Genomic DNA, 15397 nt, shown 5'->3' with positions numbered 1-15397 from the left:
CTCCAATCCTATCATGGCTGAGGAAAAAACTTCTTCAGTAATATAGACAGGGGCTGCAGTGTTGGAAACAGTTGCAACATTTGACAGCCCTGATGGCTCACTCTGACAAGCCACCTCAGATCTCTCAGGGGAGGATGCCATAGTAGAGATGAGTTTAGGCTTTTTTGAGCTTAAAGCGGAGGTCCGCCAAATATTTTTTTTTTTTTAAGTCAGCAGCTACAAATACTGCAGCTACTGACTTAAAATAAGGACACTCACCTGTCCAGGGTGCCCGCGATGCTGGCACCTGAAGCCTCGGTTGCCGCCGCCATCTCCGGTAAAGGAATCAGGAAGTGAAGCCTTGTGGCTTCACTTCCTGGTTCCCTACTGGAAATGCGCGAGACACGCTGCACAATCTGAATGGTCCCTGCTGTCTCTGGGACCTGTGTGTCTCCCAGCCTGGTGCTTTTGTGGCCAACTACACTCCATGTCCTTTCCGCTTATGCAGAGCTCATGCTGCCCTATGGGCTGTCAGATGTAAACGGACTTTCGGTACACATTACTGCCAGATGGATCCCTTTTACATTGGTTTTTGCTGGGTGTAAATGGACACAAGTTTGTCTGCCCATAGAGGAGAGTGAAGGGTCTGATCAGGTCCACTTGAAAAAGGGACAGGCAGACCCGATCAGACCTTGGGTGTGAAAAGGGCCTTACGGTAAATGTGGTTTTCGTTTGGTAAAGTCCATACATTCCAAAATCAAACATTAAAAGCAAACAAAATCCTTCAAACATCCTAATGTTCTGAGAGTTTTGGAGGAGATTCTATCAGTCTATGGCCAGTTTATCCTCCTTGGTGGGTTACCCTGTGGTGCACACCGAGTCGTTTGTCATTCGGCCCCAAAGACATGGAAGGGAATATATGATGACTGACTTGAGGTTGGTGAGTTCGGGTGGGAGTGTGCGTCGTGCTAGCAGAGTGTAGTACGTGTATGTGGATAGACGTCTATCTCCCTTTGTCGTGCTTTCTGATAATGCTCTCAGTTCCGGGCTGTGTGATCAGCGGGCAGATAACGATCCAGTTACTAACGTGACTGTTGTGTACTGATGGCAGGTTTGGCGTCCCCTGGTGGCGGCTAATGACGGTGTATTGGCGCGGACTGTGTGCACGGTGGCGGGATGGCTCGTTATTGTCAGCCCGGCCCCCTGGCGGAGTTTCTCCTCCCCATATCGTACATTCCTCTGCATCGCTGCGAACTGGTCGATGTTAGATTGCGGGGGATTGTCGCGCTGAGCCCGGCGATCTTTGGTAGGTTTGGTGTTGAGGGTACACAGACCCGTAGCTAGCAACTATCGCTTGTGATAAATCTATACTGCCTCATGTGTTCCTTTGTGGGGACTGTCTGCTCTGCCTTGTCTTTCTCCGTATTCCTGTCTTTCTGCTGACCTATTACACCGGTAGTCTGGCCCTGCCATCCAGAATAACACTAATTAGGAGCTTCTTGTATGTATTTTCTTTCTGATCTCTATGGAAAAAGAGTTGGGATGACGGATATAGTTGCTGTGGAGACTGTAAACACTTCATACCTCCATACTGTTGAGAGGGAGGGGCTAAAGGCTCAGAAAATAATCACCTCTCATCCTCAGCATTCTTTTCCTCCTTTCATCAATGTCTACCTGAAACGGGCAGGTTTGTTATATTGTGCTTGGTAATTGTGGGGTCCTAGTCAAAGTAGCACAGCATAGATGTGTATGCTTATGGCTCAGATAGTACTGGTTTGTTCATTCATCTTCTGCTGACAAGACATGAAAACACTTCATATGCATCTTGTGCAACTGATTTGTGCTTGCATAGCTATTCCCTATTGGTTTGCTTATTTGTCTTCTCCACCTTTTGTAAACAGTAATTCTAGGGATGACTATACTTATAGAAAATATTTATATTGTATTTAATATATACCTGCAGCTGTTTCCATTAGAAAAAAATATGAGCATGATAATGTTTTATATTATGTAGTAATCTAATTGAGAAATATATTTTAAAAAAAAGGTATATATGTCTGTGTAAAGTACAGATAACAAGATTTCTACTTATCAAAGAGTAAGCTCTCCCCAAGGTATTTTCTGTTCAGGTGGATGCCGGTGATGTGCTCTACCCATCCACTGAGCCTGTCATAATGGATATCTTTTTTTTTTGGCTTTTTTAGTTTGTGTTTGAGGCTCGGTTCACGCTTGTGCGATGCGGGAACCCTGCGAATCCACTGCGGGTTCCTGCATTGCACTTGACTTGCACAGCAGTTCACACTTCCATATGCAAACTGCCGTGAGTGTCAATACGATGTTAATGACACCCCCATTTCAGCTCGCATATCGCACTGTGAACTGACAGTTCAGACGTGAATCGGATCTCATGGGTGCGCACACCCATGCAGACCAAAAAAGTCCTCTGCGAGTTTGGTCCAAAGGTGATGCAATATCAGCCATACTATCTGTATGGCTAAAATCGCATTGCACAGACATTTCATGTGATTTGCACTGCAGTGCGAATCGCATGCGATCTTGCAGTGCACGCTGGTGTGTACCAGCACTTCGATTGCATGATAGGAGTAAAACAATTATTATTTCTTGGCTTTGTAATGGTTGTAGCTACAGGAAGAGCTACAGTTTGTTTTTCAACTTCCCTTAACAGCCTGGGCTGTCCTGCAGATGTAGCAGTTAGAAGGTTGAGACAAACCATTTTTACACTGATCGGAGTGCTCACAATGGTCAGCTGTTATGTGAAAGCTTTGACCCAAAAGGGGGGAAAAACTGTTGCTGTAACTGCTTCAAGTGTATTAGCTGGAGTTGGACTTCATACATTTTTAGTCACAAATAAATCAACAATAGCTGTCGATCAATCAATAACAGCATGCTCTGCAAATCTGCAGATTCTAAAGCTAGCAATTATTTTTCTTGTATTAAAAGATGTGTAGGCTCCAGAGAGAGAAATCATTTTGCCCCTGTAAAAGTCATCGGTAAAACCTCACAAAAAAGATATTGCCGAACTGGAGAGAGTGCAGAGAAGTGCAACCAAACTGATAAGAGGCATGGAGGAGCTCAGCGATGAGGAAACATTAGAGGAACTGAATTTATTCTATGTGAGAAGAGGAGATAAAAGAGGAGCTTTGGTCAATGCTGCAAAAATTAAGTCAGCAGCTGCAAAAACTGTAGCTTGTAGCCTTTTATAAACAGACTCTCACCTGTCCAAGGATCCAGCAATGTAGTCACCTGAGCCGGTTCTTCACCAGTCTTTTCGGCTCCGGCATGTGAACTGTGGATAGTGTATATGGAGGTTTTCTATTTATTTTGGAGTGGAGGAGTGAATGTAGTCCCCCCTAAGACAGGTGTGTTACTTGCCAACCACCAGGTGAAAATAAAGGAATAAAAGCCGGAAAATAGAAAACTGTTGCAGCCACCACATCCAGTGATTGGCAAGCTACAAGATATACATTTTTTTTTTTTTTTTTTTTTTGGGTTTAGTTACGTTTTAAGATCACCACTGCCTGCCCTAAGTGGAAACCCTTTTGCTAAGTGAACCAAGCCTTTAAAGCAGGCCTAAACTCAATATTAGTTTAGATTCACTAACTATTTATTCTGGCGAGCATTATCACTGAAGCAGAAGGTGATGGGGTTGTCTTCGCTGAAGGAGGTGAAGTTAAGTCACCCAAATAGGACAAATATTTCAGTGACATCTGTCTAAGATGGATATCTCTCTAGCTTTGGGGAGATTCCTTTTTCCATTTTTTGTCTCTAGGACAGGAATTGAAGGGGAAACCCCCAACAAGAAAACAGCAAAAAAAATAACCTTATGCGTTTAATCCCTTCTCTACTCTATCCAAAAAGAGTTTAGGTCCTTTAAGGCAGAGTTCTTCAAACTTTCTAAACAAACGGCCCTCGTTTACTGTTCTTCCAGTGGTTGTAATAGTAAAATGTGTTTTTACCTGAACTCATTCTCTGCGTTAAGGTAAGAAATCCTTTCAATGTCAGTTCCTCTAAGCCCCCCAAAATACTTACCTGAGCTCGATCTCGATCCAGACATACACAGCACTCTCTTCTCTCCCCTCTCTCATAGGAATCTTCAGTGAGCATGGGGTGTCCTGCGTCAATAGTCGCACATGGTGCGGCTCACGATCAAGCCCACTTGAGTGCCCCCATAGCAAGCATAGCCGCTTGCTATGGGGGCACTCAGAGAATGGGAAAAGCTAAGATCACCAGCAGGGAACCCAGAAGTGGAGGATCAGGGTTGCTCTGTGCAAAACCATTGCACAGAGCAGGTAAGTATGAAATGTTCACTCAGGCTTAATGGTCAGTGGGAGTAAAAAAAATTACTAGGCTACTTTGGTAAGTGCGAAGAGGAAAAGTACCCCATTGCTAGTGTCAATGGGAGGTCTAGTGCCTTATCATTGTTAGTGGAAGGAATTATGCTCCACTGTTGGTGTCAGTGGAAGGAGTGGTGCCTCATCTTTGCTACCAGAGGGAGAAATGATGCCCCAAGGGCCAAACAAAGGCAAACAAAGGCCGCAGTTTAGAGTTTGCTGTTAAAGCGGAAGTAAACCCATTCATAAAACGGTGTCATTTGTGGCACGTGTCGGAAATGTAACTCTCCCATTGGTTGTGCTCTCAACCAAACTGTCAAACCATCTAATGGCTGGTGTCTTAACTGATAACATGTGCAGCGTAATGGCAGTTGTAGATTAAACAGCGGCAAAGATGGCAGCTTCCTTGGCTGAAAACGATAGGTGGGTTTACTTACACTTTAAGAGCATAGTGAGGCAGGGTCAGTCAGTAGTGAAGGAGCGTACCACACCTGCTTCATGTTTTGTTTTAGAGAACTTATTGTGCGTTTTTTTTTTTTTTTTTTTTTTTTGTGAAATAATTTCCAGGTTTTGAGTGGCTCCTTTCTTCAAAGTACTTGTTTACAAAATGGCAACAGGGGGAGGAACACCTGAGGAGGGCATTATGGATCAAGATCTGCCTAACTGGAGTCAAGAATCTTTGGAGGACAGACTGAATAATATGGTATACCTCTAAATTCATAATGTTTTGCAATTAACTTTTGTTTTTGTAACGGTGTCTCTGCTTGTGGGTTTCTTTAGCATAAACACAGAAGAAGACTTTCTATAAAACGTCTAAAACTGATGCAAGGTTATCTTCTGAAGTCATGTGATTATAAGGAGCGCCTGCATGGATTTCTGACTGTGTCTAATGGTTTTTTACAAGTCAGTAAGAAATGGAGAGCTTCTTTTGCAGGGTGATGCATGGAACACAGTTTTTTTGTTAAAATAAGAAAATGTGAAACTGCGCTAATAAATATAAATGACAATTAACCATCATAAAGTGCAAAGAAAGGCCATGTGAATATATGGAGCATATATATAGTTATTCTTAAAGAATATATATTAAATACATGTAAAAAAGTGCATAATCATGTGCATCAGTGCAAGTCTTTGAGACATATTAAAAGTCCATATAATGTATGTGATGACCACCCAAAGTGCTGAAGAATATTGAAGGTTTGTTGATAATATAGAGTGTCAGATCCACCGTCACCAAATCTAAAGACTGGCCGCTTACCAGAGACCCATGACCCCCCGCTACAGAGGGTCTGGGTTAAGCTGTTAAGGAATAATCACTCCGGACCACCATCAAAAACCAGATAGCTCCACTGTGTTGAAAAGTTGGGGGCCTCGATATCAAATGATCAATAGCAGGTCATCAAACCCTCAGTACAGACAGCTCTCCCAGGATGGGGGTCAGTGTTGTCTCCTCCTCTCAGTGTAGATCTCTTCTTGCCGTCAAGAAGAGATCTACACTGAGAGGAGGAGACAACACTGACCCCCATCCTGGGAGAGCTGTCCGTACTGAGGGTTTGATGACCTGCTATTGATCCATTTGATATCGAGGCCCCCAACTTTTCAACACAGTGGAGCTATCTGGTTTTTGATGGTGGTCCGGAGTGATTATTCCTTAACAGCTTACCCAGACCCTCTGTAGCGGGGGGGGTCATGGGTCTCTGGTAAGCGGCCAGTCTTTAAATTTGGTGACGGTGGATCTGACACTCTATATTATCAACAAACCTTCAATATTCTTCAGCACTTTGGGTGGTCATCGCATACATTATATGGACTTTTAATATGTCTCAAAGACTTGCACTGATGCACATGATTATGCACTTTTTTACATGTGTTTAATATATATTCTTTAAGAATAACTATATATATGCTCCATATATTCACATGGCCTTTCTTTGCACTTTATGATGGTCAATTGTCATTTATGTTTATTAGCGCAGTTTCACATTTTCTTATTTGGTTCAATTTGTTTGTGTTACACATAGGAACTGCAGCTTTCTAATTTGTTTATATATTTACCTATGCGCAGTTTTATCTTTTTTTTTTTTTTTTTCTTTTGACAGTTTTTTTGTTCCCTGGCTATAGTGAAAAGTCTGGATGGCCGCATTCCCAAAAAATCACCTTTATTGATCCATGACAGAAAAACAATTCATACAGCAGTGGGGATACAAATACAGCACAGCTGTGCTGTATTTGTACCCCCATTGCTGTATGGATTGTCGTGTTTTTTTCTATCATGGATCAATAAAAATGATTTTATGGGAGTGAGGCCATCCAGACTTTTCACTATATGCTTCCTGATGCATGCAGGACCAGCACCCTTTCCATGTGCAGAGGTAGAGTAGAGGGATTTTGTTCCCTGGCACCAGCAGCTACATATACTGTAGCTGCTGACTTTTAATATAAGGACACTTACCTGTCCAGGGATCAAGCTATGGCCTCACCTGAACCGATTCTTCAATTGGCTTTGGGTCCAGGCGCCGGCATCTTAACCAACGGAAACCAGTAACAAAGCTTTGCGGCTTCACACCCGGTTTATTACTGCACATGTGAGCCACGCTGCGCTTTCTGAATGGTTCCGCAGTCTTCTGGGACCTGCTATGTGTCCCAGAAGTCCCTGGGGGGGGGGGGGTTGGGGGGTTGGTCGCAGACTTCCACTCAAATCGCTGCGCCGATCTGACCGAAAGTGTGGAAGCAGGTACCTGTCGTAAGCAGGTACCCGCTCCCTTCCTCCCCAGCAAAAGGTACCAAATGTGGAGTGGGTAGGATGCAAACAAGCAGAACTTCCCCTTTGGGGTGAAGTTTCATTTTAAAGTGGGAGTCCGGCCCACTTTTTTGTTAGGTCATTGGGACACTTTGCTAATCCCAAAATAATACTCACAGTTTGGGTGTAATATTTCCACCTCTGCCTGTTTTCGTACTGAAGAATAACTTTAAAAATGTGATGCTGGCTGTTTCCATCTTGCTTGTGGGCATGTGAAGCCCACAAGCATTGATTTCCTGGATGCTGTTCATTCACAGCTTGTTCACAAGCATGATCATTGTTCCCGCACTGAATCTTGGGAAGCCTGACACTAAGCTCCCAGGAGACAGTGCGGCGCCAGGGAAAGGCAATAAACATGCCTACTCCCATGGGAGGAGAGACAGGAAGTGCCACAATAAAGTACAATATAAAGGTAATTACAGCGATAAAAACATTTTTCATGCGGCATTTGAACATCTATGCATTTAACTGAAGGGGGTAAGATTAAGTTAAAAATTTGAGTGGAACCCTGCTTTAAGCTTTCATACAGTGGTAGCAACCTCTGTCCTCTATTGTCTGCACCTACCTAGCTATTTTGAGGTTTATCCTTGCAGCCCCAAACCTTGGGATCTTCTTGCCTATCTTAACTTCCTCTTAAAAAAAAAAAAAAAAAAGTAAATGGTTGGCTTGACCAATCCTACATTTCTCTATTTGACTTTTCAGATTAAAGTATATATTGTGGGGAGATTAGCTCGTGGGGATCACCTTTTCTTGAAATGAAGGTCAGCGTACAGGCAGTTTCTTTAAAATCTGGCGGGTTGCCAGCTTTATTTACAGGTGGTTTGCAAAGTCATAAAAATAAACAAAACCGTAAGTGCCGGTTCACATAGGGGCGACTTGTCAGGCGACCTAGTCGCCTGACAAGTCGCCTCCCGTTCTGTGCTATGGAACTGTTCTAATAGGAGCGACACAAGTCGCTCCGACTTAGAAAAAGGTTCCTGTACTACTTTGGGGGCGACTTGGGGCGACTTGCATAGACTTCTATACAGAAGTCGTTTTGCAAGTCGCCTCGGAAGTCGTTTGCAGGTCGCCTCGCTGAGGCGACCTGCAAGTCGTGCCGCCCCTGTGTGAACCGGCACTCAAACAAATCCTTGCTGTCCGGCGCTAAACTAAACAGTACACTGCTCTCTATACGGTGTGGGGCTGGTCCCCACAACATGAAGTAAAGCAAACCTTTGTTTTGAATCTAAACAAAGAGGGCTCCTCTCTCTGATTCCCTTCTGAGTCTCAGGCCAGAGCACTTCTGTGCTCTCTTCCTGGTCATTTAAAGTCCACTTGAGCATGGACTCAAGTTGACCACAAGACCTGGACCGGAACCAAGCCTGCCACAGAGGCTGGAAAAATCTGGTCCGGATTCCGGTTCAGTCTCTGACAAAAGAACAAATGCGAAGTGAAATATATCGATTATCAATGGCCTCAGCTTGCATACCGTCACAATATGTAAACTCAATCCGAAGAATCTTATATACAGTGCATCCGCAAAGTATTCACAGCACTTCACTTTTTCCACATTTTGATATGTTACAGGGTGGATTAAAAAATGGATGAAATTCATTATTTTCCTCAAAATTCTACAAACAATGACGACAACTTGAAAGAAGTTTGTTTGAAATCTTTACAAATTTTTTAAAAATAAAAAATGAAAAAAATCATGTGTACATAAGTATTCACAGCTTTTGCCATGATACTCAAAAGTGAGCTCAGGTGCATCCTGTTTCCACTGATCATCCTTGAGATGTTTCTACAACTTGATTGGAATCCACCTGTGGTAAATTCAGTTGATGACATCATTTGGAAAGGCACACACCTGTCTATGTAAGGTCCCATAGTTAACGGTGCATGTCAGAGTACAAACCAAGCCATGAAGTCCAAGGAATTGTCTGTAGACCTTTTGAGACAGGATTGTATCGGGGCATGAATCTGTGGAAGGGTACAGAAAATTTCTGCAGCATCGAAGGTCCCAATGAGCACAGTGGCCTCCATCATCCAAAGATTGAAGAAGTTTGGAACCACCAGGACTCTTCTTAGAGTGGGCCGCCTGGCCAAATTGAGCCATTGGGGGAAGAAGGGCCTTAGTCAGGAAGGTGACCAAGAACCCGATGTTCACTCTGACAGAGCTCCAGTGTTTCTCTATGGAGAGAGGAGAGCCTTCCAGAAGAACAACATCTCTGCAGCACTTCACCAATTACGCTGTATGGTAGAGTGGCCAGACTAAAGCCACTCCTCAGTAAAAGGCACATGACAGCCTGCCTGGAGTTTGCCAAAAGGCACCTGAAGGACTCTCAGACCATGAGAAACAAAATTCTCTGGTCTGATGAAACAAAGATTCCATTCAGGCCAAAGAGTTCAAAGCATCATGTTTGGAGGAAAACAGGCACCGCTCGTCACCTGGCCAATACCATCCCTACAGTGAAGCATGATGGTGGCAGCATCATGCTGTGGGGATGTTTTTTAGCGGCAGGAACTGGGAGACTAGTCAGGATTGAGGGAAAGATGAATACAGAAATGTACAGAGACATTCTTGATGAAAACCTGCTCCAGAGCACTGTGGACCTCAGACTGCGGCGAAGGTTCATCTTCCAACAGGTCAATGACCCTAAGCACACAGCTAAGATGACAAAGGAGTGGCAACGGGATAACTGTAAATGTTCTTGAGTGGCCCAGACTTGAACCCGATTGAACATTTCTGGAGAGATCTGAAAATGGCTGTGCACCGATGCTCCCCATCCAACCTGATGGAGCTTGAGAGGTCCTGCAAAGAAAGAATGGGAGAAACTGCCCACAAATAGTTGTGCCAAGCTTGTCGTACTCCAAAAGACTTGAGGCTGTAATTGGTGCCAAAGATGTTTCAACAAAATATTGAGCAAAGGCTGTGAATAATTATGTACATGTGCTTTTTTTTTTTTTATTTATTTATTAGGAAATTTGCAAACATTTCAGACAAACCTTCTTTTCACGTTGAAATGATGGGTATTGTTTGTAGAATTTTGAGGAAAATAAAGAATTTAATTTTAGAATAAGGCTGTAACGTTCTGTGAATACTTTCCGGATGCACTGTATAGGCTTTAACATGTTGATGTCATTTGAAAAATCTTTTTCAATATTTTAAATGTGCAGTTTTTTTATTTAAATATTACCTGCGCATCCTGTGATGAGGGTATTTTTTGTTATAAGGTGACACATCTCTGTACCTGTCTCCCATTTGTTCTCCTGTACTGTCACTGTTACATGGGCATCCAGTGGAGACTACAGGTTGTCGTTTACATTATGCAGGTGCTATCCACTGTTAAAAATGTCAGGAAACCCACACTAATGCATGCATGTTGATTGGTGCTGTTAAAGTACTGCAGGAGATGAGCAGCACTTACCTGCAGTAAAGTATTAAGAAGGTGAAAATAAGTATTGTATTGAAGCAAAATGACAGTAGTTTGTAGTACACAGTGCTTTAGCAAACTATATATATCCTAAATGAATGAGATTTATCTGTGTTTATGTAGTAAGCTAGTGGCTGCATGTCAGCCATCTTAGTGAAAGTGAGAAGTGAGAGAAAATCTCCCAAATGGGACCCCACTGGAGCGATTCACCCACTCTATTTGTCCAGGTGACCATTCTTATCAGAACAGAAACGGTATGGCAAATTCAAAGCTTTAGGGTAGTCATCTGCACAAAAATTTAAGAGAAATCTTCCAATGGGTACACCTTTTTCTGGTGGTTTTAATAGGGGGATTCCCATTTTGGAAAGATTTCCTCTAACTTTACATGGTGTTTCAGGCACAGTAAGTTTTAACCATTCTCTATCCAAAATCTAAAGTATTGCTTTTAGATGTACTTTAAAGTAGAACTATAGGCACATTTTCTTTCTTTTCATCTTGGATAGGGCAAGGGAGGATTATACCCCCTGTCAGATGTTGTGTTTTTTTTATTTATTTATTTATTTTTTTGCCATCTGTATCCATTGCGTGATTTACCGTTAAATTCCTTTTCCGAAACCAAGCAGAAAGTGCGAGGAAATCCCTGCACATTAACCACTTGCTTACTGGGCACTTAAACCCCCCTCCTGCCCAGACCAATTTTGAGCTTTCAGCGCTGTCGCACTTTGAATGACAATTGCGCGGTCATACAACGCTGTACCCAAATTTTTATCATTTTTTTTCCCACAAATAGAGCTTTCATTTGGTGGTATTTAATCACAGCTGGGGTTTTTATTTTTTGCTAAACAAACAAAAAAAGATGGAAATTTTTGAAAAAAAAAAAAAAAAATCATGTTTAATAGTTTGTTATAAAATTTTGCAAACAGGTAATTTTTCTCCTTCATTGATATGCGCTGATGAGGCGGCACTGGTGGGCACTGATAGGCGCAGTTAAGGCGGCACTGATGGGCACAGTTAAGGCGGCACTGATGGGCACAGTTAAGGCGGCACTGATGGGCACAGTTAAGGCGGCACTGATGGGCACAGTTAAGGCGGCACTGATGGGCACAGTTAAGGCGGCACTGATGGGCACAGTTAAGGCGGCACTGATGGGCACAGTTAAGGCGGCACTGATGGGGACAGTTAAGGCGGTACTGATGGGCACAGATAAGGCGGTACTGATGGGCACAGATAAGGCGGTACTGATGGCCACGGATGGGTGGCGCTGATGGGTGGCGCTGATGGGTGGCGCTGATGGGTGGAGCTGATGGGTGGCGCTGATTGATGGCACTGTGGGCACTGATGGGTGACGCTGGTGGGCACTGGTAGGCAGCACTGCTGCCTATTGCTTTGTGTCAGAAGATCGCCGTGATCGGGACTGATGTCACGGCCGCCGGTGATCGGGGTTTTTTTTTCCTCCTCACGCTGTCAGCGCGAGGAGGAAAAATAGCCGATTACCGACTCTGTTTACATCACATGATCAGCTGTCATTGGCTGACAGCTGATCATGTGGTAAGGGGTCGGGACCGACCCCTTACTCTGATCTGTGATCTGGCGAGTCTCATAGACTCGCTGATCACCGAGTGCGCCGCGCGCGCCCTGCAGGGGGCGCGCAGGCCGCTCGTGCACGGGGCGGCGTCAATAGACGTGGTCCCGGCAATTTACATCCGCGCTGTTGCCGTCATTTGGCAATGGCCCGGATCTGAAGCGGTTAAAGTGATTCTAAAGGCAGAAGGTTTTTTAACTTTATTCACTCTATGCTTTAAGATACAAAAATCTTCTGTGTGCAGCAGCCCCCCTCAAGCCCCCTAATACTTGAGCCCGATCTTCCTCCAGCGATGTGCAGGAGTGCCTCAGCTGTCTGGGACTTCTCCCCTGGTTGACTTAGACACAGCAGCAGTGCCATTGGCTCCTGCTGCTGTTAATCAAAGTCAGTTAGCCATTCAGGAGGGGGGGGGGGCCTCAACCACAGCTCCGTGTCTGAATGGACACACAGAGCTGCGGCTCGGCTTGGGTGCCTCCATAGCAAGCTGCTTGTTGTGGGGGCACTCGACAGGAGAGAGGAGCCAGGAGCGCCGATGAGGGACTCGAAGATGAGGATCTGTGCTGCTCTGTGCAAAACCACTGCATAGAGCAGGCAAGTAAGACATGTTTGTTATTTTTAAAGGGGAAAAAAAGAGACTTTATCACTTTAAGGGATTTCTTTGGGGCCCCCCAGATCACCAGAACTAGTGTCCCTATTGGAAGATTTCCCCTCTATTACTTTTCTGGGGGCAACCCAATAAAAATCTGACAGGTGTTCTAATCCCTCTTCACTCTATCCAAAAAAAAAAAAAAAAAAAAAAAAAAAGGGGTTGCCTTAAGTTGTACTTTTAGCTTATTGTGATTTATGGGGTGCTATGTTGTTCATGATTTTTGTCTTTTAAGGACTGGAGTGGACAGAAGAAAGCTAACCGATCATCTGAGAAAAACAAAAAGAAGTTTGGTATGGAGTGTGAGGCACGACTCACAAACGACATCTCTCCTGGGTCATCTCCTGGTGTTGGTCGCAGGAGGACCAGAACACCACATACTTATCCACATACTAGATACATATCCCAAATGTCTGTCCCAGAACAGGCAGAATTGGAAAGACTCAAGCAGAAAATAAATTTTGGGGATTTGGACCAGGTTTGTTATCTTGCATACTTAATATTGTTTATTATACTGTATTTTTCTGTGTCTCTTTTCCCTTTATTAAAAAACACTAATCACATCCATAAAGTTGTGACTAGGTGTTATGACAAACCAGTACTCTGATGTGCTTGGCTTTGATCATATGTTACTGGACTCCCAAAGGCCAACGAGCATTTAGATTCTTCAGTGTAAAGAACAAACTGCTTTCTGTAAAGGCGAATTAAAGTAAAGACAGTTCTCAATTTTAAACATTATAATAAATATGAAGCTCCAGCCTAAGAGCTGATCCCTTTTTTGTTACCTTTACTGGGCACAAAGCATTATGAATATGAAAAACGTGCTGGAGGACACTAAAGCAGAAAATGAGGGTCAGCAAAATATAGTGTCATTTTTGGACACAGGAAGAAATGCAAAGAGAGGTGCAGCATTATGTAACCAGGATTTAATATGATGTGTATGCAGGGCTAGAGAATATGTAAGTGCTGTCTAGAGGAGTGATTCTCAACCACTCAGCTGAGGTTTATGTATAGGAAACCGCTTAGAATAAGAAAAATTCTGCGCAATTGTTGGTTAATAGTGAAGATTTAAAAGAGGAGTTAAGGATTTTTTATTTTATTCATTTTATTTTTTTAAGAATCTCTACATCGGTTCGATGCTGCATCTGTCCACCGGTGCCTCCTACACTGAGAACCAAGTGATCGAACACCGCCAATCGCTCGGTTTTCAGGGCTCCCCGAGCAGAGAGCTGTGGACTGTGAGTCACAGCTCTCTGCTCTGCCCCCTCCTCGCTCACTGGAGCGCTGGGCTGTGGAAGGGGTGGGGGCCGCCATCTCAGGCTCTCAGCGGCTCACTGAGAGGCTGAGATGGGTGTCAATCCGGCACTATAGTGTGTGTATTCAGACCCCCTTAAATTTTTCACTCTGTTATATTGCACCCATTTGCTAAAATCATTTAAGTTCATTTTTTTCCTCATTAATGTACACACAGCACCCCATATTGACAGTGAAACAAAGAATTGTTGACATTTTTGCAGATTTATTACAAAAGAAAAACTGAAATATCACATGGTCCTAAGTATTCAGACCCTTTGCTGTGACACTCATATATTTAACTCAGGTGCTGTCCATTTCTTCTGATCATCCTTGAGATGGTTCTTCACCTTCATTTGAGTCCAGCTGTGTTTGATTATACTGCTTGGACTTGATTAGGAAAGCCACACACCTGTCTATATATACTCAATATGACCTTACAGCTCACAGTGCATGTCAGAGCAAATGAGAATCATTAGGTCAAAGGAACTGCCTGAAGAGCTCAGAGACAGAATTGTGGCAAGGCACAGATCTGGCCAAGGTTACAAAAAAAAGTCTGCTGCACTTAAGGTTCCCAAGAGCACACAGTGGCCTCCATAATCCTTAAATGGAAGACGTTTGGGACGACCAGAACCCTTCCTAGAGCTGGTCGTTTGGCCAAACTGAGCTATCTGGGGAGAAGAGCCTTGGTGAGAGAGGTAAAGAAGAACCCAAAGATCACTGTGACTGAGCTCCAGAGATGCAGTCAGGAGATGGTAGAAAGTTGTAGAATGTCAACCATCACTGCAGCCCTCCACCAGTCAGGGCTTTATGGCAGAGTGGCCTGACGGAAGCCTCTCCTCAGTGCAAGACACATGAAAGCTGTATGGAGTTTGTTAAAAAAACACCTTAAAGACTCCAAGATGGTGAGAAATAAGATTCTCTGGTGTGTGTGCTGTGGGCGGTTTTTCAGCTGCAGGGACAAGACGACTGGTGGCAATCGAGGGAAAGATGAATGCGGCCAAGTACAGGGATATCCTGGACGAAAACCTTCTCCAGAGTGCTCAGGACCTCAGACTGGACCGAAGGTTTACCTTCCAACAAGACAATGACCCTAAGCACACAGCTAAAATAACAAAGGAGTGGCTTCATAACAATTCCGTGACTGTTCTTGAATGGCCCAGCCAGAGCCCTGACTTAAACCCAATGGAGCATCTCTGGAGAGACCTAAAAATGGCTGTCCACCAACGTTTACCATCCAACCTGACAGAACTGGAGAGAATCTGCAAGGAGGAATGGCAGAGGATCCCCAAATCCAGGTGTAAAAAACTTGTTGCATCTTTCTCCAAAAAG

The 15397-nt window shown here is 43.8% G+C and overlaps 1 protein-coding gene across 9 annotated transcripts in view; it reads left to right on the top strand.

Annotated features, from left to right (window-relative positions):
• PCM1 (pericentriolar material 1) overlaps positions 1–15397 on the top strand; it is a 225895-nt gene that overhangs the window by 19866 nt on the left and 190632 nt on the right. For 8 of the 9 annotated variants that reach the window (XM_073607974.1, XM_073607935.1, XM_073607950.1 and 5 more), the window contains exons 2-3: positions 4899–5034; positions 13008–13250. In XM_073607974.1, the coding sequence (XP_073464075.1) occupies positions 4939–5034; positions 13008–13250 (339 nt within the window). In that variant the 5' untranslated portion in view covers positions 4899–4938. Of the gene's footprint in view, positions 1–1155; positions 1286–4898; positions 5035–13007; positions 13251–15397 lie in introns of those variants that run through there. The other variant, XM_073607910.1, reaches the window with a different exon arrangement.

This window comes from Aquarana catesbeiana, linkage group LG01, assembly GCF_042186555.1.
Source record: "Aquarana catesbeiana isolate 2022-GZ linkage group LG01, ASM4218655v1, whole genome shotgun sequence".
Taxonomy (NCBI): Eukaryota; Metazoa; Chordata; class Amphibia; order Anura; family Ranidae; genus Aquarana; species Aquarana catesbeiana.
This window is presented reverse-complemented; position numbering and strand designations above follow the sequence as displayed.